Source organism: Pagrus pagrus (assembly GCF_965226575.1).
Source record: "Pagrus pagrus genome assembly, chromosome: 16".
NCBI lineage: Eukaryota > Metazoa > Chordata > Actinopteri > Spariformes > Sparidae > Pagrus > Pagrus pagrus.
In genome coordinates this window covers 20,673,802-20,700,429 of record NC_140200.1, presented here as the reverse complement: position 1 = coordinate 20,700,429, position 26,628 = coordinate 20,673,802, and the positions used below count along the sequence as shown (strand labels likewise).

The window sequence follows — 26,628 nt, the reverse complement described above, 5'->3', positions numbered from 1 at the left end:
AAATTTTATTTGTATAGCCCAAATTCACAAATCACAGTTTGCCTCAGAAGGCTTTACAATCTGTACAGAGGCGACACCCTCTGTCCTTCAACCCTCGATTCGAGTGAGGAAAACCCTCGATTGCCCCAAAAAAAGCACTTTTAACAGGGAAAAAATTGTGGAAGAAACTTCAGGAAGAGCCACAGAGAAGGGATCCCTCTCCCAGGACGGACAGACGTGCAATAGATGTCGCATGTACAGAGCAGATCAACGAGATCACAATGTATACAATTATAATGGATGGTTGACAGGAATGAAAGTACATAAAGAGGTATTACAGCAATAATAATGAAATGCACATGGAAATGTGATTACTAGTAATAACAGTAGTAGTGGTTAATGGTAAGGATAGTATGTAGTAATGCATTACAATAATAGTAGTGAAATGTATGTAACAGAGATATGACTAATATTAGCAACAGTAGTGGTGGGTGTCAGGCAGGGTCATGGCAGTAGGCACATCCACGATCCACCACCCGGGTGCGGCCAGGATCCATGAGAGCCTGTAGGACTAGAAAGCACAAGGAGTCCAGGGAAGAAGTGAAGTCAGTGACATGCAGAGGAATGTAGCACAGAGTATCGTAACATGGTGACATGTTGTCAGTGTTGTAACACTGATGCATTGAGAGGGAGAGATACATTAGAAACACATAAACAGTGTCTCCATATAAAGTCAAGAGACAACAACTGTAAATAAACACAAACAAGCTCATGTTGTTGTCAGATGTCAGTAACAATGCATCATATTTGATGACATGATTTTATAGTAAAAAGTGAATGAGTCCAGTTGAAACGTCCTGAAGAAGAAGAAAGCTGAAACATAGAAAGTCAAATAAGTTTGTTGAGGATTGAACTTTACTAAATGTGCAGCAGAATAAAAGACAAACATGTTGAAATCCAGCAGCTGTTAGTAAAGTTCAGTAGAGACAAAACAGAGTCAGTTATAGAGCAACGACGACTCATCCCAATCCACATTCACATCACTGTCACACAGGACATCAGGAGCTCACAGCTGACTGTTTGACTACATATTGATGAATGAATGTGTTTAACTGTGTAGATGAAGGTGGAGGTAAATATCAACACTGACTCTGTTTAGTTTCATCAATAAAATCTTCTCACACACAAGATTTATACAAGTGAAATGATGTTTCTGGTAGAATGTCCCTCATACAGCTGACTGATCATCTGACTTCAACTAACATGATTACTTACAGAGAGAAGCTGCTTTAGTCTTCATTCATTTTGGGACGCAATCATTATAATATCCAACAAACATGACACCAGCAGCTCAATTGAATTCCTAATCAAGCTTCTGCTTTTGATTTTTTTCTCTACTTCAACAGGATATTTATTTATGATTGCAAACAAATAATTGTATCTAATGGGCGTGGCACGAGGTTCAAACTGCTCTGACTATCTGACTGTGTTCTGGTTCAAAGTCTCCTGCGCAGCTTCAAAGTAAAAACACACTTTAAGTTGTTCCTCTCTACTTTACTCTCTTATATATCGATATGTGTTTGAATCATCAGAATTAAATCATAAAGACAGCTGCAGATGTTTCTCTTCTCGCCACAGAACACAGTGCATGATGGGAAACACTCCACTTTTCTCCTGATGGAAACAAGTTTGATCTGAACTTTTCTTTATGTTTAAATGTAGCTACATGATTTTATCTGACCATTCATTTTTCTCACTGTAACGTTAGCCGAATTAACAAGACGGCCCAAATAGTTAAGAATGTGTTGTAGACAGCGTTTCACAAGGTTTATAAAGTTTCTCTCGTCATTTTAAAGGAGTCTGGTGACTTTCTCCACAGACCACAAGAAGCAGATTATATTAGTTACTGTTAACTATATTTGTAAAATGTGACATGTTTATCATCAATATGTTTTATTCTTTATTGTAATACATCTGATGTAAATGTTGCTGAAACTCTTCACATATTTTGTCTTCTCTTCCTGCAGTTTTTGGTTCAGGTCATTACTTTGAGATATTATTGTGATCAAACACTCCTGTTAGCTGTCAGAAGAAGTGTGTTTGACCCTGGACACTCCTCACATGAACCATCTCCTACAGAAACTGTGTGTTTGAGGTCTGAAGGACACAAAGAACTGTCTTCATTGACAGTCTGTGTTTTCCTCTGCTTGTGATGTACTCTCACTATTTGACGTGAAGGCTTTCTGGTGTTCCTTCCACATACAAAGACTGACTGCAGACACGAGCATCGACTCTTGAAGTTTACATGAACTTCAGTAAAGTTGAACCAGAATTTTACAGCAGCACACAATAAAAAAATGAAACATATTTTCTGAGGGTGAACGCTGCTGAAGTCCAAGTTCTGTCAGAAAACTGTTGTTACGTATCATTGGACACTTTTAAGTGGTTATATGGAAATTCAGGAGCTTTTGTATCACATAAACGACACCACTGTACGAGTCCCTGGCAGCTATTCTGTGTTTACCAACTGACAGAAAAGTTGCTTTTATTTCTCACAGGAATGACAAAACCAGTTTAATCATACAATCAGAGACATGTGATCCACGAGAGGATATTTCTATCAAAGATCTTCATTAGAAAAACATTCTCAAATACACTTTTATTACAGCTGACAGTTTAATGTGTCATTTATAGTTTAACATGTCAAGAACAAACAGATTTTTAGAAAATTGGAAATGAAGTTTCTGCCAGAATGTCCCTCATATAGTCAGATGACAAGTCCAACTTAAATGAACACTTGCACATGTCAGGTCGAGAGTCTTCGGTCATTTGCAGATGAAATCATGATGAGAGGACAGACTGCAGTGATCTGTGTGACGAGTGTTTTACTCCCAGAGAAAATCATGAGCTTGTGACATCACACCAGCCTGCCGGTGTGTTTTAATAGAATAAAAACTGAAAATGTTGCCGTGAGAAAGTTAAATCTGTTGTCATGAATGTTTGTGTTTTTCATGGTAATCATTGAATATGTCAGATAAAATCATTGAAACATGAAGAAAAGTTCAGATCAAACTTGTTTCCATCAGGAGAAAAGTGGAGTGTTTCCCATCATGCACTGTGTTCTGTGGAGAGAAGAGAAACATCTGCAGCTGTCTTTATGATTTAATTCTGATGATTCAAACACATATTGATATATACGAGAGCAAAGTAGAGAGGAACAACTTAAACTGTGTTTTTACTCTGAAGCTGCGCAGGAAACTTTACACCAGAACACAGTCAGATAGTCAGACCGATCTGGTCGGGAGGCAGTGAGGAGGATGTGATGTGTGACGGGCTGTGGTCATGTCTTGTACTTTGTCATTGCCAATAGACCATGACTGAAGGGTGTTAACGTCTTGATGACTAATCAGTTCAAAACCAGGAGTACACACCTACCAGCGATAGAACCATATCAAGTTGAACATCACAGCTCGTGGAGATTCATTTGAACTTATTTCCATGTTAAATTAAAACTTCATGATTTTAACTGACGTATTGAATGATTACCATGTTAAGTTACCATTATAGCATTAGCTGAAATAACCAGAGAGCCCCAATAGTTATGAATGTGTTTTAGACAGTGTTTCACAGAGTTTATACAGTGGAGTCTTAATGGAGTCTGGTGACTTTCTCCACGGACCACGAGAAGCAGTTTACTGTAGTTAGTTTACTGTATTTGTAAAATGTGACATGTTTCCCGTCAGCATGTTTTATTCTTTAATACATGTGGTGTAAATGTTGAGGTACAGCTGCTGGAGGTAACACACTCTTCAGACACAGAAGCAGACAGGCTTTGACAGAGATGATCAATATCACAACCAACAGGTGGGATTAATCATACAGGTGGTTGTGGTCACTTATAATGAACCCCAGCTGCGTATACTGACAGTGAATATGACAGGATATACACTGAAGAGGCCGTTTTCACAACACGTCCTTGTGCCAAGTATTAAAAAGTCACATTTGATTATTGTCCTCGTCTTTCTTTAAGGTCTAACTGTGATTTTAGCTCAATCACGTGTTTAATGTTTGTGTTGTGAATCCAAACCGAGCCCGACTGTGTGTCTTATTTTAACTGTCGACTGAATGAATACTATAATTAATTCATATAATTACTGTAGCTAATTCTGTTAATTATACAAATCGCAAGTCTCATCCCAATTGTTTGGATCTGGCTTAACGTATACATTTCCATATAGAGACAGAGAGAGATTCAGGTCCGCTTTAGATCATAAAGTCCAGAAGTGACATCAGCAGAGTTAGGCAACTTAGCCGAAATAACCAGAGGGCCCAAATAGTTACGAATGTCTTACGCCACCACAACGTTACTATGCTGTGCATTTGCGTGCAAGAGCTCATAACACACAGATTCACACTGGTTTGAACACCTGACTGTTCAGTTGTTTGCCTCCTGGCTTTCTCTCGTACATATACAGTGCTCAGACTCCCCAAGACTGTGTTCAGCTGTTATATCTACCAAAAGAGGCGACTTTGATGAGTCAAAAGTTTAGATTACATTTTGGTTTTTAAGTTGATTCCATGATTTCTATTTTAACTTCAGTTGTTTATTTGTTCTGTGCTTTCATTTCAGAGTTCAATGAGACATTAAACTGCATAAAGTTCAATAAAAAACTGGAAAAATTGTGTGTTCTAAAACTTTTGACCAGTAGTGTATACTTTTCATTTCTCTACATGATGTATTATCCATAATAAAATCTGACATCATGATTCATATCTCATCTCTCCTGTACTGGACTCCTGCAGGATGTCATGAAGCTTCAGCTGGACTGATCAGCTTGTTCTCATGTGTTGTATGATGTTACAGGACACACAGGAAGTGATGTCTTTATTTATTTTATCTTAGTCTTTGTCTTCTGATGAACATTCTTACAATGCACTGCCTGTACCTGATGTTCTGTTTATAATGTGAACATACTGTAGATAAATCCATTAATATGACAGAAGCTGTTTTTATTAACATGTTATCATTTAATAGGTCAAATAAAATCATGTAGTTACATTTAAACATGAAGAAAAGTTCAGATCAAACTTGTTTCCATCAGGAGAAAAGTGGAGTGTTTCCCATCATGCACTGTGTTCTGTGGAGAGAAGAGAAACATCTGCAGCTGTCTTTATGATTTAACTCTGATGATTCAAACACATTATTGGAAGCTGGAGGGGAAACAATATAAACCAACTGTCGTTTCACTCTGAACCTGCGCAGAAAACTTTCGACCAGAACACAGTCAGATAGTCTGAGCAGTTTGATAAATAGTTCCAAATGATCATCGCGGTAGATTAGAGTACTGTGCCAGTGCCAGGTAGGCGTGCCTCGGACTGTCACTCCACGCCCACAACTTGTATTTAAATTTTGCCTGGCTCCCTCACAATTGCAAGCATTGTGAGGAAACGTTGTACCCAGCGAGCTACGCTCTCTTCTCAGCTTGACTTCATAATCTCCGTCTTTTCCACGCAGCAGATCTCTTTTTCTCAACATCTCCACTTTGACTGTCCGATGACTTCAGCAGCTTCTCTCAGTAAGTAATCTTGTTTGTAGAAGTCAGATGAGTCAGTCAGCTGTTTGAGGGACATTCTACCAGAAACATCATCTCCACTTGTATAAATCTTGTGTGTGAGAAGATTTTATTGATGAAACTAAACAGAGTCAGTGTTGATATTTACCTCCACCTTCATCTACACAGTTAAACACATTCATTCATCAATATGTAGTCAAACAGTCAGCTGTGAGCTCCTGATGTCCTGTGTGACAGTGATGTGAATGTGGATTGTACAGAGCCCCCTGGTGTCAGTCGAGAGCACTGTACAGTGCAAAAAAGCACTGTACTAAACGGAGGGAACAGATTGCTAAAATGAGTGGGGGAGTAGTCAGGATGCTCCTGAAGTCAACAATGCCAAACACTGTCTGTACTTATGGACCAAAGTGATGTTACAGTACAGTAAAATTGAAGTATTACACCTTTTATTCTGAGCAAAAAAGGCCATTGTGAGGCTTAATGTCTCCAAAATGATACAGTAAAAATGTTTAATAATGACTGAGGGAGTAGTTGGGATGCTCCTGAAGTCAACTGTGCCAACCATTGTCAGAACTTATGAGCTAAAGTGATGTTACTGTACAGTAAAAATTGAGTATTAGACCTTGTTCGGTGAAAATAAAAGGCAATTTTACAGTTTTTCTCAATTGCTAAAACACTAAAACCCATTGGCTGAACAAAGTTTGCAGTTGCCTGAACTCATTTAGCTAATTGTGCAGTCTGTTGTCAATACCTTAAACCATTTCACATGGTAAAACACAATTTGCAGATCTCACTTAGACTTTTCAGCAGAACTCTAAACACATTCTCATTCTCAAAACACATTCTGCACTCTAATGCACATGTCACCCATACTGGTGAACACAAGTGTCAACAATCAAATACAAATAGAGAACACATGTCATTGATTAAACACAACCACTCGAAATTGATTTCACTTGTTTCAAATCATGTGACACAACCAATATAAGCCAGTTCAGAGAGCAAACAGGTTGTTGAAGGTGGGACGGAGAAAGTCTAAGAATGGATGGAAGAAACAAATTGTCTGGCCCTGAACATTGTGCTTTCCATTTGTTTACAGTACTGACTGCTCAATAGACTTTGACTGGTTGCAGGTTCATATCAACAAAGAACAAGAATTACAGTTTCACAGAAACAAAGGACACGTTTGTGAGATGCAGGGTACAGTACTGTAAAAATAAAGGTACAAGGAGGAGGAAGAACAAAAAAATTGCAAAGAGCAAAGCAGAGTATAATTTCTGATCAATTTTGAGCTACTATGATAGAACATGTTTTCATTCATCAAAAGACAATGATGGAAAAATATGAAATTTTTTTTAGATTAAAAATGTACTTCTCCCTGAGAACTATATGTTTTGAACATCGTGTTTTCTATTTTTTGGTGTATTGTTTACTGACTGCTTGATAGTGTATATCATTTTGATCGCTTTGTTTATGATTTGAGAGCAGTGTTTGATTTTGAGCACAGGTAAATCTGTTTTGAGGCGAAAGTTTCATTTTGCACGAGGAGTCAGAGGTTTTGTAAATAGTGCTCGAAGCTGAGATTTGTGTTTGTTTTCAGAAAATGGAGCAAGGTTTCAGAAATTGTGTTTTAGCAATTGAGAAAAACTGTAATGCCCCCCCATCCATTTAGTAATCTGTGCCCTCAGTTTAGTAAACTGTGCGCACAGTTTAGTAATCGGTTCCCTCAGTTTAGTACATGGCTTTTTTTCTCGACTGACACCAGGGGGGCTCTGTAATAACGGGGGACGACCCCCATTTCGAAGATCCGCCATTCCGACCGGGTTATGGTTAGGGTTAGGGTTTTGGGTTCGGGTTCGGGTTCGGGTTCGCCATTCCGAAACATGAAAGTGAACGTTCGGAATGGCGACCTGTCACCGTAATAACTGACTCTGTTTTGTCTCTACTGAACTTTACTACCAGCTGCTGGATTTCAACATGTTTGTCTTTTATTCTGCTGCACATTTAGTAAAACAACAAACTTGTTTTGACTTTGTATGTTTCAGCTCATTCACTTTTTACTATAAAATCATGTCATCAAATATGATGCATTGTTACTGACATCTGACAACAACATGAGCTTGTTTGTGTTTATTTGCAGTTGTTGTCTCTTGACTTTATATGGAGACACTGTTTATATGTGTTTCTAATGTATCAGTGTTACAACATTGACAACATGTCACCATGTTCCAGATACACAACTTTCATCTGTCTGTAGCAGCAGCACGAGTTCTGCAGTGTTTTCATGTGGCAGCTACATGTTGTTGTTTGCAGCTGAATCCACATGTTGTCATGTTTCCTGCTGATGGTGGACAGTTTAGCCACTGGCGCCATCTTGTGTCAGAAGTACAATACAGCAGCTTAGCATTAGCATCAAGACTGTGTCCAGTCAGGAAGTCCTTGTGTGTAATGAGCAGGATAATAAAGACAAAGGAGTATTGAAAAGACTAAGACAGACTGTAGATGTTTGTTGTGGTACATGTGAGGACTGAACTGTGATCACATGACTCTTCACCTCTGTCTCCTCTCACAGGGAGAACATGGTCTTCAAGATCCTGCTGCTCATCAGCCTCAACTGTGTCTGTGGTTAGTTTCCAGCTTCACTTTATTACACTGTGATTCAATGAATCAGTTAAAGTAGCCACATGTGAGCAAACAGTTGATGTTGATGAGCCTCTGCAGCTCTGAGACGTCACTAAACTGTCCACAGAAACATGTAGATGGAGTTTAAAGGCTGCCATGTTAAAGTTGTCAGTGTGTCTGCTCCTCACTTTCCCTCTCTGTCTCCTCAACAGGAACATTTGTAGTGAATGTGACACAGACCTCCTATCAGGCAGAGGAGAACCACAACATCACACTGGAATGGATGTTCACAACCACAACTGACACTTCCCCCAACTCCATTTTTATCCACTGTGAGATGATAAATGATCACAAAGTCTCAGTCCTGTTTCATCTATATGAAGGTGTTGAGATCCCAGAGTCTCGGGATCAACAGTTTGTAGGACGAGTCCAGCTGGACAAAGACGTCCTCAGAGACGGACAACTCAGACTTCATGTGTCCAGACTTAAGACTGAGGACTCGGGCTGGTACCTGTGTGATGTGAGGACAAACTATGGTGTGGACTTTGGTGAATGTCGGCTCAACGTCTCTGGTAAGTTGGTTGAGTAGAAGTCAGTAGAACTTTATTAACAGGTTCAATTCAGCAGCTTTTTTGGATCAATAAGATCCTGAAGAAAAGTATTGAGGACGACCACAATCCACAATCCTTCACTTCATTCTCACAGTATCTGAGAAATATGTCACGACTTCAGCTGTTCTGTTGTTTGGTCTCTTTACAGCAGCGAGGGATTGGCCCAAACCTGTGAGACCCAACACAGACACACCTGAGAGACCCAACACAGAAAGACGTGGAAGGATCGGCCTCTACTCTGGACTGGGACTGACAGCAGCAGTGGTAGTTGTGTTGTTTGTTTGTTACCTTTTATTTATTTACTGTCTGTCTGATTTGTCCAGTGGAGGATTTAGGAAAAGTTCCAGCTCAGCAGCATCAGTTTGATCTACAACTTAATGAGACACTTTAGAGTCAGAGGGAACAAGTGATGAACAACAATAATGTAGTTGATGGAGGAAACGTTGTGCTTCACCTTTATGTTGTTCATTATTTTGACAGGACGTCTCATCAAACTCTGTCACTTATTAGACAGATCTGAAATCTGCTCTGTGTTCACTTTACTGAAACATGTCGGCCTCGTACACCATGTGTAACGACTCTGTGCACTTTATGTTGTTACCTTTTTCATTTATAGCTCTATGTGATGAATTAGGCCTTAATAAGATATGACATGAACACTGAGTGCAGTTTAAACTGAAATGGAGTGCTGCTGTTTGATTTGTGTTCATCTATTCAACATCCTCCACTGTCAGATCTCTAAATGTCACAGCTGGTTCAGTAAATCACTGTATGGAGAGTTTTCACTCTGTGCCTTCTGATGGACATTGTCTCCTAATGTTCTGTTTATAAATTGTACATACTGTAAATAAATCTATTTATATATGAGAGACGTTGTTTTGATTGTTCTGTAAGTTTTTTTGTAAGATGTCAAGACCTCAAAGAGTTTATCAGCAACAAAGTTCATAATAATAAACTTTATTATCACTCAGAAACAGTTACAAACTGAATTTCAGGCCACATTGATGAAAATAATATTAAAAGAAAGACAAGAGATTCATTTGTGTTTTTATTGCTTCAGTTTGCTTCAGTTTGTTTATTTTATAAATGTTATTTTTCTTTAAACATCCTCAGTCTTGAAGGACTTTTTCTATCAGCAGACCTTCAGACCTCAAACACAGACATTCCTCTATTTTTAATGTACTCAGAGCAGACTGTCAATTATGTTTGAAACTTATTAAGTTTCCACCGATGAAAGTCCTTGAGGCTTGAATATCCCTGGCAAAGCCAACACACTTGTAGGCGGAGTGAGGTCCTTTATTGACACCAGTTTTTCTGCTGGTTGCCTCCATGTATTAGTTATGAAGAGGTTGCTGAGAATTCCCATGTTTTCAGGTGTGAATAGCAACACCGACTCTGACATGCTGACACAAGACAAGGTTTCCTTTATGAAGCAGTTAGTTGACTGAGTTAACTTGACTACTTCTTCAAACAATTCCACAGCAAAACTGGTCTGACTTCTTGATTGTGTTCTGGTTCAAAGTTTCCTGCTCAGGTTCAGAGTAAAACTACAGTTGGTTTATATTGTTTGTTTCCCTACAGAAGCCCTCAAATACGGAAGCCCTAAAGGGCCATGCATTCATGCATTTTGTTTCCTCCGTTTTCCCATGATAACGAGTTAATTTCAGTTGTTTTCTCGAGATCTCGAGTTATTATCTCAAAATAACAACTGCCGTTTTCCTGAGATGACGGGATAATTTTCCTGAGATCCCGAGATAACGAAACTTTGTTTTCCCGAGATAACGATATAATTATTTCGAGATCTCGAGATAATGACTGTGATAGGCCTGAGATTATGAAGACGCCTGGGACCTTGTAGCTGGTCAGCTATGTAGTTAACGATGACATCAGGCTTACTTGGATTGCGCCGCCGATATAGCTGAAGCCTTGCTAACCGTCTTTTTATATTACGCACACTAATGTGTATATTATCTGTAATAACAAGGCATAATGCTATTTCAGCCTGTGTCAGGCCTTGATTGAAAAGATATGTGACGCAGTGATCGACATGCTCCTGCTCCTCTGACATTGCTACACTGAATGATGTTTCCTGCAATCATTTAATATACCACACTATCGTTTTGTTTTATCAAGATCTCTAATTAATTATATCGTTATATCGGGAAAACAAAGTTTCGTTATCTCGAGATCTCGAGAAAATGATCCCGTTATCTCGGGAAAACGGCAGTTGTTATTTCGAGCTGATAACTCAAGATCTCGAGAAAACAAATGAAATTAACTCATTATCACGGGAAAATGGAGGAAATAAAATGTATGAATCCATGGCCCTTTAGGGCTTCCATACTTTAGGGCTTTGGTACTTCCCATCTTCCTCTCATATATATCGATATGTGTTTGAATCATCAGAATTAAATCATAAAGACAGCTGCAGATGTTTCTCTTCTCTCCACAGAACACAGTGCATGATGGGAAACACTTTTCTTGTGATGGAACTACATGACTTTATTTGCCCAAATAGTTAAGAATGTGTTGTAGACAGCGTTTCACAAAGTTTATACAGTTTCAGTTCAGTTTTATTCAGTCTCAAAATTGACCGTTTACTTAATGGAGTCTGGTGACTTTCTCCACGGTCCACAAGAATCAGTTATAATAGTTCCTATTAACTGTATTAGTACAATTTGACATCGTCACTCTCGAAAATGTCATATTCTTAATTAAATCTGATGTAAATGATGAGAACAGTTAAAAGAGTCAGTTAAAGGATAACTACCGTTTTTTACAACCTGGACCTTATTTCTAGCAAAAGATATGGTCATTTACTCACCCAGATAACTTTGGTGTCATTCGGCGTCGTTCGGACGAAATTAGATCCAGTGTAGCGCCGATATATCCATATAATGCGAGTAACGGGGCATCGACACACAGCCTCTATATAACGCATTATCTACCACGAAACTAGTTAATTTCACCAAAATTTTGTTACGATATGCTAGTGCTATTAGCCTCTGAGTCCGGGCTCGTCTGTTGTCAACATGCGGGGTCTGTAGGTTGATCTACTACCTCTGACCTGGAAGATGTCGTCTCTGAGCTGCGCGCGCACCCGCGACAGCCGGCTTGTTTACCTGTAGCTGCTACTGCTAGTTTGACCCCGGATGTTGATAACGGACGAGCCCGGACTCAGAGGGGAATAGCGCTAGCATATCATAACAAAATATTGGTGAAATGAACTAGTTTCGTGGCAGATAATGCGTTATATAGAGGCTGTGTGTCGATGCCCCGTTACTCGCATTATATGGATATATCGGCGCTACGCTGGATCTAATTTTGTCCGAACGACTTCAAATGACACCAGAGTTATCTGGGTGAGTAAATGACCATATATTTTGCTAGAAATAAGGTCCAGGTTGTAAAAAACGGTAGTTATCCTTTAAACACACAGAAGCAGACAGGATGAAGCGGGCTCGGGGCGCCCTCTGTTGGTCAAGGTTCTCCAGGACCAGGTAGGAGCAGGGTCACACAGATGGAGGTGAACTTTAAACTCTGAACAAACCATCCATGAAGTGAGAGATCATTGATGGAAAGCAGATTAAAGACAGTGAGAGTTGTTCTGCTTGAGACAGGCTGAAACACTACAACTGTCTCAGTAATAAAACAGAGCTGTGCAGTGGGTTAGTGGAGCTGTCTGTGAGAATTACATAGAAAATGTCACTAACAAAGTTTTCTGTGCTTCTTCAAACAGTGTTCTTCATTTTCCTCTGAGAACAGCTTCTTTATTCACTTGTGGAAAACAAACATATCTGTGAGTTTGTGTTATGACGTCATTGTAAACAGCCAGTCCAGCTGATCCAACTTTACTTTCACTTTCACCAAAATAAACAACACTGCAGCCTCATGACGAGCTGAGCTGATACAACAACACATAACAACAACTCCTCCTCCTCACTTCAGACACTTGTTGCTGTAAAGAGAAGCAGTTCTTCAGTCCAGCTCACAATTAAATACTTCAGCTGACACAAAGTGGGACAGCTCGCTCTCATACAAACACGTAAGTAACTAAAACATGTTGTGTGGTTTAGTTTGTGTTTTTGTGTTTCCTCCACTGTTTGTTTTTACGGGACTGATGCACAGCAGTTTATTCAACTAGTTTGATGTCAGAGGGAAAAACCTCCTCCAGGATTTAATATTCAGAGTTCAGAGAGTTAATGACTGACAGGAAACTGCGCACATTCAGCAGAGGACAAGAACAAAACAACAATGAAGTGCAGCTTCAACGTGATGATTGTCCCTTTAACTACTCAACTAACATATTCACCATCTTTACATTTTTATTTATTTCTATTTATCATTTATTTCTTTATTTCATCAGTGTCATAAAAACATAAATAACTTTTTTATCTCAGTCAAAAGTGTTTATGGATCATGAATCTTTAACACTGAAGCTTTTCATTACATTTGTTCAATACATGAGAAAAACAGGGTTCAGGGTCACTGATACATCACCGACAGCCATAATCTTAATCATAAATAATGATTTTTTCAATGTAATGAGTCATTTTCACATTATTGATATAAAAAGACAATATCCCAGACTCCCTTAGCAAACCACATGATTTTAAGGGTTGTTGCATCTTGAGGAGAAACATAAAACCTTTGTCCTATAACTTTATATTATAACACAAACTCTGGAGAAAAGGTTGTTTATTTGACAGTTGTTGTTATTTCAGTGTAATAATTCTGTTTAAAACAGAAAACTGTCACCAGAAATGATCATAACGAGCCTTAAAAGCTAATTCAGTATAATTTGTGTGTAACTGTAAACTAAACATGAACTGAGTGTCCACAGCACAGGTCTGTGTGTTTTCTTCTTCTGTGTTTGAACAAATCTTCATCAGTCTCTTCCTCCTTCAGCCTGAAAACCATCATCATCATCATCCTCATCATCAACACTGTTTGAACAGATGATATGAACCACTGATTCACATGTGGTTTTCTTAGTGTTCATATGGAAAGTTGATCAAAGTGTCTGTAGAAATATGCAGAAATATGACACTTAAGACCAAATGAAAATAAACAACTGTTTCCTTTCAGGTCAGAATCAGACTAATCCAGGAAGTCGCTCAGCAGGAAAACTGTCTTCATCTTCTTGTTCATGGGCTTGTGGAGCAGCTGACAGACCTGTAACACAAACACACAAACAGGTGGGATTTTATTTTATCACTACAATAAATGTACACTGAGATTATATGAAACAAGACACTGTACTCTAATGTTAACAGGTGCTTTTAAATCTAGCAGCTAAGAGTATGAACAGTATAACAACGAGCACATAAGGCGGATTGAGTTTAATAAGGGAGGACCAAGACTGCCAAAATAAAATGTTTATTTACTTCCACTTATAATCCGTCACTTGATCCATCGGGACGTGGGATATAACACACACTCTCTGAAGTTTAATAGACCCAAAAGCAGTTTTAAGTACTTTTATTATAAAACCAGTTTATTATAAAGTCTTTATTATTAAAACCTGTCCTGTTTGATGAAGTCAAATCTTCTTTCTCTAATAAAACTGTCTCCTCTCTGACAGGAAGAAGATGATCTTGATGGCTCTGCTCGTCGTTCTGACCTCCTCTGTCTGTGGTCAGTCGTCCTGCAACTCACAATTAATGATATTAATAGTCGACCGATAATATTCCTTGATCCATTAATCGACTGATTCTTGCAGTTCTATTGGCTGGTTTAATGTTAAGGACCTTGATACCATGGTCTGGGTGAATTCTCCATTCTGATTGGCTGCAGGGTGTCAATGAACCCCTGATAAACTGACACATATGAAACTACTCCAGTAGCTCCAGTGAACGTTTCCATCGTAGAAGAACCTCAAGGGAAGGTTTGATTATTCCAGCTATTAGTCAAACCCTCAGGTGTTGCCAGGAGGTTATTGTTTATGAAAAACTTAATGTTGTCATCGCAGAATGCCTGAAAATATAAATAAATGATCTTATTTTTATCTTTGGCACGTGACCCTGGTATAAGCAGGATAATGCCCTTCAAAGTGTCCGTTCTGGCCTCCTGATAATGGACAGCTCGTCGGGCATTGTCCATCACTTGACTCCTGGTGGACACGATGAAGACACACAGTCAAATCGCTGCATTAGTTCAGACTGAACACTCACGTGGCTCCAGGATCTCTCAGTTCCTTGATAAAAGTGTTTCAGGCTGAAATGAGGTAAAGTTTGATGTAACTCCACATGATGTCTCTCTTTGAACTCTCTCTTGTCTGCAGGGATGTTTGCTGCGACCTCCTATCAGGCAGAGGAGGACGATAACATCACCATCAGATGGGACAGTCGCACCAAAACTGACATGTCTCTCACCAACATGACTTGTTTTCTGCAGTCAAAGCATCTGAAGCTTTTCTATCAAATGATTAACGGCGTCGAGGTCCCAGAGTCTCAGGATCAACAGTTTGCAGGACGAGTCCAGTGTGACAAAGACGCCCTCAGAGACGGACGGATGAGACTTCATGTGTCCAGAGTCAGGGCTGAAGACTCTGGAAACTACTGGTGTGATCTGGCTGCTAATTACAACAAGATGACGAGGAGATGGGCACTGGAGACCACAGGTAAGCTGAACTCTGCTGTAGTGCAGGATGGAAACATGTCACTGCCACACGGGTCAGACATCAGAATCTAACAGCCTCCTGATTTACACCCACAGAACATTTAGTCTTGAATGTGACCTCTCATGGAGAGAACAGCGGTGTCTTCAGACCAGCGTCAGCTGAAGGTAGGTCACCGTCGTTACTCATGGAGAAATAATGCATCAAAGGAAACAAATCTGATTTTAAAGACCCGAGCAACAAACTCTCCTGGCTGCACCTGATTGGACAGACACCACTCATCGGTTGTCTGCTGCGGGATTTCAAAACGGACCAACATGGCGGCTCGTTTGGAAACTTCCTCTTATATTTTAAAAGCAGCTCAGTGAAATGTGTTTCTGAAGACATTTAAGCCATGCAGGTGCCAAATCTGTCTTCATTTCAACCCACAAAGGTTAGTTTTTATAGATTTTTAGGAGTTAGGCATCTCCTTTAAAATATAACAGGAAGTTCACCAACAAGCTGCCATGTTGTAGGAGGAGTAACTGGCTGTGAGTTGCGTAGCAGCACAACGTTCTGAGCCTGATGCCTGTCTCCATTTTCAGTCCTGTCGTTCAAATTGAAATGTCTGAAATGTATTTAAAGGTGCAATATGGAGGAATTAAATTCATACCCAAACCAATAGAGGGCAGAATATCCCTCGAGTAACCGCTAACTGCTGCTAACTGTAGCTGTTGTTGGCTCATCCACTCAGTTAGCAGTGCAGTGTTTGAAGCACCGGGGGAGTTTTGGTGTTAACGACGCCAGAACAGGAACTTTGGACCATGATGGGCCGTTGCAGCTGGTTTTGACATCGATGTGATTGTGGAGTCTCATCTCCAGGTCGTCTAATAATGACGCCTTTGGTTGGAGGTCAGGTCAGACGTCAACACAAAACGTTGATATTTGATGACCTGGAGATGAGACTCAACATCAACCATCTTTCTCCAGGAAGTTACATTTGTTTATTACAATTTTATTTTATTTTATTTATTTTTATTATGTGACTAGCAGCTGGTTGTGATATTTACTTGTTGTTACCTGTTTATTTAGTCACTTATTGTCTCATTTGTACGTTTGCTGAGTTGGTGTGAATGTTGTTGATGTGGTGGTTTGACTCTGATGACTTGATGCTCCTGATATCAGATACTAACACTGGTTTTCTGTCTTCATGCAGATGCAGAACACACACCAGGAGGGCCGAAGAAGGAAGTGACGGGACACGACTGGAGCAAAGTTGAAATGGTCCTCAGAGTCATTCCCCTTGGAGCTTTCTTAGTCGCTAATCTTATAGTTCTCCTCATTGCAGCTCAGAGATTTCTGGCAGCTGTCATTCGTCAATGTAATAATAGTAAAAAAGATGAAAATCACAATAAACATGCTCATTTTGACAACTGCAGTTATGTGTAAGGATAGTTGGTTCTGGTTCAGTTCTGTGAGCTGCTAATACACAGGAGCAGCTCTACAATGTTTAAGTTACGAGACGACGTCACTAACGACACCGTTGCTGTGTCGTTTTTATGATGACGTATTTTCACAGTCTGATATTTCATTAGTTTGATGACAAAATTTTATTGACTTAAAAATAATCTTTTAAATTGACAAACATCATCTGTGTGATTCATGACACAAACAGGATCAATAAATGATTAGTCTCACTTCAAACCTGAAGGGGCGTGGCTTCAGCTCTACAGATACATATTTGTGATTGATATTTATATTTATATATTAACATTTATTACATATAATCAAACATCCCGACAGAACAAACATCAGTCTTACTTTGATCCAAACATGTTTTCACGTGTGATAATGAAGTTGGTGAATGAGTCTGATCCAGGAGAAGGACTGCATTTCTTATGAAGATAATCATTTCTCAGTTTTTGTTGTACTTGATCTCTAATAAAGTCCAGCAGGTCGGCAGGCAGCATCGCTTCTTTGTGTCCTTCAGACCTCAAACACACAGATTCTGTACAGAGATGGTTCATGTGAGGAGTGTCCAGGGTCAGCACACTCTTTTGACAGCTGACAGGAGTGTTTGATCGCAATAATCTCAAAATAATGACCTGAACCAAAAACTGCAGGAAGAGAAGATAAAATCATAAAGATGCACCCAGTTCACTTCAAAATATCTTCAGGACAAGCTGCCAAACAATGAAATATAATGAAGTCTGAAGTCAAGAAGAATGACAACGTAAACTCTCAGTTAATCTAATTTAACTTTGTTTATGACTAATCAACACTCTGAACTGAACATTGGACTTCCTCATAAACAGACCCCAGACAGTTCAGCTGTAAGATGTCCAACAAACCAAAAACTAGGCTGAATATAATGTGATTATTTTAAATTAATGAACTTTGTGGATCATTTGTAGCTAATAAATATCAGTTATTCACATCTTTTGTCAGCTAATTATTAAAATAGCACAGAATACTTTGTTAGTGACATTTTCTATGTAATTCCTCACAGACAGCTCCACTAACCCACTGCACAGCTCTGTTTTATTACTGAGACAGTTGTAGTGTTTCAGCCTGTCTCAAGCAGAACAACTCTCACTGTCTTTAATCTGCTTTCCATCAATGATCTCTCACTTCATGGATGGTTTGTTCAGAGTTTAAAGTTCACCTCCATCTGTGTGACCCTGCTCCTACCTGGTCCTGGAGAACTTTGACCAGCAGAGGGTGCCCCGAGCCCGCTCAGTCTCCTCCTCCATCCCAGCAGACAATACTACGTTCCTGCAGTAGAGGAGGCTGAGCTTTATTACAGTTTTAAATGTGACTTTTTAATACTTGGCACAAGGACGTCTTGTGAAAACGGCCTCTTCAGTGTATATCCTGTCATATTCACTGTCAGTATAAACAGGTGGGGTTCATTATAAGTGACCACAACCACCTGTATGATTAATCCCACCTGTTGGTTGTGATATTGATCATCGCTGTCAAAGCCTGTCTGCTTCTGTGTCTGAAGAGTCTGTTACCTCCAGCAGCTGTACCTCAACATTTACACCACATGTATTAAAGAATAAAACATGCTGACGGGAAACATGTCACATTTTACAAATACAGTAAACTAACTACAGTAAACTGCTTCTCGTGGTGCGTGGAGAAAGTCACAGACTCCATTAAGACTCCACTGTATAAACTCTGTGAAACACTGTCTACAACACATTCATAACTATTTGGGCCCTCTGGTTATTTCGGCTAATGCTACAATGGTAGCTTAACGTGGTAATCATTGAATACGTCAGATAAAATCATTTAAACATAAAGAAAAGTTCCGATCAAACTTGTTTCCATCAGGAGAAAAGTGGAGTGTTTCCCATCATACACTGTGTTCTGTGGAGAGAAGAGAAACATCTGCAGCTGTCTTTATGGTTTGACTCTGATGATTCAGACACATGTCGATATATATGAGAGGAAGCTGGGAAGCAAACAACTCAAACTGTGGTTTCACTCTGAAGCTGCGCAGGAAACTTTGAAACAGACCACAGTCAGATAGTGTGGTTGTGAAGGGGAACACCTTCCTGAGTTTCAACATTTGTTGTGCAGCTGGTTCAAATGTAAAATAGGGAAGTTTCTGTCTGCTAAGAAACTCCCATGCTTCACAGTATCTTCCTCTTTTGTTTGCACATGCATGTGTTATATTTTAAGTACTTCAGTAATTGCCTTATGTCTATAGAGTGTCTACCAGACTTCCCATGAATGTGTTCAGCTGTTATATCTGCCAAAGGAGGCGATGAGTCAAAAGTTTAGATTACATTTTGGATTATAAATTGATTCCATGATTTCTTTTTTAACTTCAGTTGTTTATTTGTTCTGTGCTTTCATTTCAGAGTACAATGAGACATTAAACTGCATAAAGTTCAATAAAAAACTAGAAAAATTGTGTGTTCTAAAACTTTTGACCAGTAGTGTATACTTTTCATTTCTCTACATGATGCATTTATCCATAATAAAATCTGACATCATGATTCATATCTCATCTCTCCTGTACTGGACTCCTGCAGGATGTCATGAAGCTTCAGCTGGACTGATCAGCTTGTTCTCATGTGTTGTATGATGTTACAGGACACACAGGAAGTGATGTCTTTATATATTTTATCTTAATCTTTGTCTTCTGATGAACATTGTTACAATGCACTGCCTGTACCTGATGTTCTGTTTATAATGTGAACATACTGTAAATAAATCCATTAATTGAGAGAAGCTGTTTTTATTAACATGTTATCATTTAATAGGTCAAATAAAATCATGTAGTTACATTTAAACATAAAGAAAAGTTCAGATCAAACTTCTTTCCATCAGGAGAAAAGTGTTTTCCATCATGCACTGTGTTCTGTGGAGAGAAGAGAAACATCTGCAGCTGTCTTTATGATTTAATTCTGATGATTCAAACACATATCAATATAAACGAGAGGAAGGTGGTCCTTCACTTATTTTTGTACTACACGTTGCTTCTGACACTATCATGTAAATGCTGTTTTGTAAGTATCATGTCCTGTATGGCAGAAACAAAAGAGGAAGTAAAACTCATGACTACAGTAATAGTTCTTTCTCTTTGAGAAAATAAAACAATCTAACTACGTGTTCTTCTCTGGTCCGCATTTACTGAAGACTTCAGCAGCTCCTCTCTGTAAGTAATCATGTTTGTTGAAGTCAGATGAGTCAGTCAGCTGTATGAAGGACATTCTACCAGAAACATCATTTCACTTGTATAAATCTTGTGTGTGAGAAGATTTTATTGATGAAACTAAACAGAGTCAGTGTTGATATTTACCTCCACCTTCATCTACACAGTTAAACACATTCATTCATCAATATGTAGTCAAACAGTCAGCTGTGAGCTCCTGATGTCCTGTGTGACAGTGATGTGAATGTAGACTGGGATGAGTCGTCGTTGCTCTATAACTGACTCTGTTTTGGCTCTACTGAACTTTACTAACAGCCGCTGGATTTCAACATGTTTGTCTTTTTTTCTGCTGCACATTTAGTAAAGTTCAATCCTCAACAAACTTGTTTTGACTTTGTATGTTTCAGCTTTCCTCTTCTTCAGGGGTCCGTTTCACAAAGCAGGTTTAGTGAAAACTCTGAGTCTGTTAACCCTGAAATGAGGGAAACTCTGAGTTTTCCGTTTCACAAAGGGAGGTAACTCAAACCAGAGAAAGAGGGGTAACTCTAGCCTGTTTCACAGAGAGAGGTAACTTAAGCTCTCGGTCAGTTACCATGGTAACATACTCTATGAACCTAACCTGGTCGGGACCAGGGGTCCGTTTCACAAAGCAGGTTCAACAAACTCTGAGTCTAACCTTGAACTCTGAGTTGATCTACTCTGAGATAGGAAACTCTGAGTTTTCGGTTCCAGAACAGCTGATTTGAGTTAGTTTGATCAACTCGGAGTAGTTTCACCTGGAGTTAAGCGCGTGCGCCACAAGTCTAAAAAGACAGCGTCAATGGAGCCCCGATTCGACGAGTCACCATGGCAACGGAGAAGAGGAGGGCTACGTTTTTTTTATTAATGCGCTCATACGGTGAGTTTGAGCACGTTTTTAGAAGGAAGTGTAAGCAGCTTAAGATGAAACATAAAAACATTGTTCAAACAGGTAAGACCTCAGCATAATCTCACGGGGTACCTCATTTTGATCATGTTTTACATTGTAAAGTAAATATTAAGTGGCTGTTTGACTGTACAGTTGTTTTATCCCCAACATAATGCTGTTTTCACACACATAAATGTATTCCCATCTATATCATGTTCTGTTAAAGAATTAAGCCTATTTAAACTAACACAGACTTCTACTCAGCCAACAGAAAGAAAGCAGATGCCCGTAAAACGGGTGGTGGCCCAGCACCGCCACCTCTAACAGAGGCAGAGGAGCCGGCCCTAAGCCTGGAGGGAGCTCATCCTCTGAGCTCAGCCCCCAAGACACAAGTGCTTTAATAAAATGTAATATGCCTAGAACTATCTAGCCTATATATTTTAAGCCTATTCATAAAAATATTTATTTCCCTTTCATGACTTTTTTTTACTTTTGTAAAGTGCTTTGCATCTCCGACGTTGTATAAAAAACTCCCATTTGCAAAAAAGCGCAGCGCAACACACACTATCTGCTGGGATGTGAGAGCATGACTTCGGTTGGTAATGTTGGAAATGTAAGGACGGATTAGGTTGTGTATGTAAATGATGGACTGTGACGTGAAACGGTACCGCTCAAAAAGATAATTGTCTGGAAATGCAAGAACATCTATGCGCGGTCTGATAATCATCTCCCGACGAATATTTAATTCTCTGCGCAGTAATGCTGCACCTTCATCCACGGGATCATTATCAAAAGGACATGCCATGGTAGTGAAAATAGTCGCCACCTAATATAACTTCTAATGTCGCCTACTGACTGATTTTTGCAATGATTTTCTCAAAAAACAGACGGCAGAACTATATTACGCCAAAACTCGCCTGCTGACTGAATGAATGAGGAAATCAAATACCGTGTGTGGCTGAAAGAGGGCGGAGACAGAGAGAAACTTGAGGTTTGGTGAGAAAAACCTGGTCCCGACCAGGTTAGGTTCATAGAGTATGTTACCATGGTAACTGACCGAGAGCTTAAGTTACCTCTCTCTGTGAAACAGGCTAGAGTTACCCCTCTTTCTCTGGTTTGAGTTACCTCCCTTTGTGAAACGGAAAACTCAGAGTTTCCCTCATTTCAGGGTTAACAGACTCAGAGTTTTCACTAAACCTGCTTTGTGAAACGGACCCCAGGTTTTTCTCAACAAACCTCGAGTTTCTCTCTGTCTCCGCCCTCTTTCAGCCACACACGGTATTTGATTTCCTCATTCATTCAGTCAGCAGGCGAGTTTTGGCGTAATATAGTTCTGCCGTCTGTTTTTTGAGAAAATCATTGCAAAAATCAGTCAGTAGGCGACATTAGAAGTTATATTAGGTGGCGACTATTTTCACTACCATGGCATGTCCTTTTGATAATGATCCCGTGGATGAAGGTGCAGCATTACTGCGCAGAGAATTAAATATTCGTCGGGAGATAATTATCAGACTGCGCATAGATGTTCTTGCATTTCCAGACAATTATCTTTTTGAGCGGTACCGTTTCACTCACAGTCCATCATTTACATACACAACCTAATCCGTCCTTACATTTCCAACATTACCAACCGAAGTCATGCTCTCACATCCCAGCAGATATTGTGTGTTGCGCTGCGTTTTTTTGCAAATGGGAGTTTTTTATACAACGTCGGAGATGCAGAGCACTTTACAAAAGTAAAAAAAAGTCATGAAAGGGAAATAAATATTTTTATGAATAGGCTTAAAATATATAGATAGGTCTAGGCATATTAAATTTTATAAAAGCGCTTGTGTCTTGGGGGCTGAGCTCAGAGGATGAGCTCCCTCCAGGCTTAGGCCCGGCTCCTCTGCCTCTGTTAGAGGTGCGGTGCTGGGCCACCACCCGTTTTACGGGCATCTGCTTTCTTTCTGTTGGCTGAGTAGAAGTCTGTGTTAGTTTAAATAGGCTTAATTATTAACAGAACATGATATAGATGAGAAGACATGTATGTGTGTGAAAACAGCATTATGTTGGGGATAAAACAACTGTACAGTCAAACAGCCACTTAATATTTACTTTACAATGTAAAACATGATCAAAATGAGGTACCCCCATGAGATTATGCCGAGGTCTTACCTGTTTGAACAATATTTTTATGTTTCATCTTAAGCTGCTTACACTTCCTTCTAAAAACGTGCTCAAACTCACCGTATGAGCGCATTAATAAAAAAAAACGTAGCCCTCCTCTTCCCCGTTGCCATGGTGACTCGTCGAATCGGGGCTCCATTGACGCTGTCTTTTTATACTTGTGGCGCACGCGCTTAACTCCAGGTGAAACTACTCCGAGTTGATCAAACTGACTCAAATCAGCTGTTCTGGAACCGAAAACTCAGAGTTTCCTATCTCAGAGTAGATCAACTCAGAGTTCAAGGTTAGACTCAGAGTTTGTTGAACCTGCTTTGTGAAACGGACCCCAGGACGTTTCAACTGGACTCATTCACTTTTTACTATAAAATCATGTCATCAAATATGATGCATTGTTACTGACATCTGACAACAACATGAGCTTGTTTGTGTTTATTTGCAGTTGTTGTCTCATGACTTTATATGGAGACACCGTTTATATGTGTTTCTAATGTATCAGTGTTACAACATTGACAACATGTCACCATGTTCCAGATACACAACTTCCATGTGTCTGTAGCAGCAGCACGAGTTCTGCAGTGTTTTCATGTGGCAGCTACATGGTGCTGTTTGAAGCTGGCTGGACAGTTTAACCACTGGCGCCATCTTGTGTCAGAAGTACAACACAGCAGCTTAGCGTTAGCATCAGGACTGTGTCCAGTCAGGAAGTCCTTGTGTGTAATGAGCAGGATAATAAAGACAAAGGAGTATTGTAAAGACTAAAGACAGACTGTAGATGTTTGTTGTGGTACATGTGAGGACTGAACTGTGATCACATGACTCTTCACCTCTGTCTCCTCTCACAGGGAGAAGATGATCTGCAGGATCCTGCTGCTCATCAGCCTCAACTGTGTCTGTGGTTAGTTTCCAGCTTCACTTTATTACACTGTGATTCAATGAATCAGTTAAAGTAGCCACATGTGAGCAAACAGTTGATGTTGATGAGCCTCTGCAGCTCTGAGACGTCACTAACTGTCCACAGAAACATGTAGATGGAGTTTAAAGGCTGCCATGTTAAAGTTGTCAGTGTGTCTGCTTCTCACTTTCCCTCTCTGTCTCCTCAACAGGAACATTTATAGTGAATGTGACACAGACCTCCTATCAGGCAGAGGAGAACCACAACATCACACTGGAATGGATGTTCCCAACCACAACTGACACTTCCCCCAACTCACTTTTTATCCACTGTGAGATGATAACTGATCACAAAGTCTCAGTCCTGTTTCGTCTACATGAAGGTGTTGAGGTCCCGGAGTCTCGGGATCAACAGTTTGTAGGACGAGTCCAGTTGGACAAAGACGTCCTCAGAGATGGACGGCTCAGACTTCATATGTCCAGACTCAGGACTGAGGACTCGGGCCGGTACATGTGTGATGTGAGGACAAACTATGGTGTGGACTTTGGTGAATGTCGGCTCAACGTCTCTGGTAAGTTGGTTGAGTAGAAGTCAGTAGAACTTTATTAACAGGTTCAATTCAGCAGCTTTTTTTGATCAATAAGAACCTGAAGAAAAGTATTGAGGACGTCCACAGTCCACAATCCTTCACTTCATTCGCACAGTATCTGAGAAATATGTCACAACTTCAGCTGTTCTGTTGTTTGGTCTCTTTACAGCAGCGAGGGATTGGCCCGAACCTGAGAGACCCAACAGGGTGAGTTGGGGAATGATCGGCCTCTACTGTGGACTGGGATTGACAGCAGCAGTGGTAGTTGTGTTGTTTGTTTGTTACCTTTTATTTATTCACTGTCTGTCTGATGAGTCCAGTGGAGGATTTAAGAAATGTTCCAGCTCAGCAGGATCAGAGGAAACAGTTTGATCAACAACTTAATGAGACAGAGGGAACAACTGATGAATAACAATAATGGAGTTGATGGAAGAAACGCTGTTCTTCACCTTTATGTTGTCCATTATTTTGACAGGACGTCTCATCAAACTCTGTCACTTATTAGACAGATCTGAAATCCACTCTGTGTTCACTTTACTGAAATAATGCTGAGAAACATGTCGACCTCGTACACCATGTGTATGTTACAACTGTATATATGTTACATGTATACTTTTCATTTCTCTACATGATGTATTATCCATAATAAAATCTGATACGTGATTCATATCTCATCTCTCCTGTACTGGACTCCTGCAGGATGTCATGAAGCTTCAGCTGGACTGATCTGCTTGTTCTCATGTGTTGTACGATGTTACAGGACACACAGGAAGTGATGTCTTTATATATTTTATCTTCATCTTTGTCTTCTGATGAACATTGTTACAATGCACTGCCTGTACCTGATGTTCTGTTTATAATGTGAACATGCTGTAAATAAATCCATTAATATGAGAGTAGCTGTTTTTATTAACATGTTATCAATTAATCCATTCATGCTTTTGACTTGGAAGTACCAGCCCTTTATCTTTCTGTACATTTTTCTACTTACTGTGTTTATTGTGATGCACCAACACACTAATTCAAATTGTTAAAAACTACTTGGCAAAAAAAAGGGGTACAGTGGCTTTAGAGAGATATGTGTTTGAATCATCAGAATTAAATCATAAAGACAGCTGCAGATGTTTCCCATCACCATGTTTTATTCTTTAATACATGTGGTGTAAATGTTGAGGTACAACTGCTGGAGGTAACAGACTCTTCAGACACAGAAGCAGACAGGCTTGCCTTGGGCCTTCTTGTTAATTTGGCTAATGTTATAGTGGTAAAAGTGAACCACTTTTACCACTAAAATCATCCAGTTACTATTACACATGACCTGGATGACTGAGAACCTTCATCAACAAGGCACATCATCAATGTGCACTTTTGGCATCATTAATCAACATGTGATATTTTCTCAAGTTGCTTTTTATTTCAGCTTCATAACCAGGCTCAACCCTCGAACTGTCTTTTTTAAGTTGGCAGCTTTAGTTAGTTCAGATTTTCTTTGTTTTTCTAGATCACTATTTTAGAAAGTGATGCCTTCACTGTAAGTTTCACTGATCGTTTCCTGACAAAGGTCTCTCCACTCTCAGTTTGAGCATCAGTGTTAGTTAGCTCTTGTTTGACCTGTGTTCCTCAGCCTTCCTCCTTCAGTGGACCTCACCTGTCCTGTCTGCTCAATACAAGAGCTCGAGGTGAGCTGCACCACACCTTCTGTTATTCCTCATGTCCCTGGACTTCATGACTGGACTCCCTTATATCATTCAAGCACCAGTATTCAGGGTTGAATAGTAATGGATTAAATATAATCCGGTTCATGCGATCATATTGCAAAACATTTTTTTTTGTTATATTGAAAGTGAAAGATAAACATTTTGAGGAACTAATCCACTTGCTGTACAAGAGCAAAGTCCTCCATGTGGTTTTTGATTACAAAACAGCGACAACAACTTGCACAAAAGAAACAGCATGCAACATGTTGAATACACACTGCACACCTGTAATTTTGCCAGTACTGGTATGATGTCATTGAAA

General features: G+C 39.6%; 3 protein-coding genes across 3 annotated transcripts; all 3 read left to right on the top strand.

Moving 5' to 3' along the window:
- Positions 1-7,435: 7,435 nt before the first annotated feature.
- Positions 7,436-9,419, top strand: LOC311271367 (uncharacterized protein; the record flags this gene model as incomplete). Its single annotated transcript, XM_084377004.1, has 5 exons — positions 7,436-7,470; positions 8,125-8,177; positions 8,387-8,746; positions 8,934-9,049; positions 9,402-9,419. The coding sequence occupies 5 exons, from the start codon at positions 7,436-7,438 to the stop codon at positions 9,417-9,419; spliced, it is 582 nt and encodes a 193-aa protein (XP_084233130.1).
- Positions 9,420-15,144: 5,725 nt separating this feature from the next.
- On the top strand, positions 15,145-17,085 carry LOC311271395 (uncharacterized protein). Its single transcript, XM_084377039.1, has 3 exons — positions 15,145-15,407; positions 15,503-15,571; positions 16,600-17,085. Exons 1-3 carry the CDS (start codon positions 15,149-15,151, stop codon positions 16,830-16,832), a joined length of 561 nt encoding a protein of 186 aa, XP_084233165.1. The 5' UTR covers positions 15,145-15,148; the 3' UTR covers positions 16,833-17,085.
- Positions 17,086-19,972: 2,887 nt separating this feature from the next.
- Positions 19,973-25,455, top strand: LOC311271949 (uncharacterized protein). Its single transcript, XM_084377952.1, has 4 exons — positions 19,973-20,055; positions 23,971-24,023; positions 24,232-24,591; positions 24,779-25,455. The coding sequence occupies exons 2-4, from the start codon at positions 23,978-23,980 to the stop codon at positions 24,979-24,981; spliced, it is 609 nt and encodes a 202-aa protein (XP_084234078.1). The 5' UTR covers positions 19,973-20,055; positions 23,971-23,977; the 3' UTR covers positions 24,982-25,455.
- Positions 25,456-26,628: the final 1,173 nt, after the last annotated feature.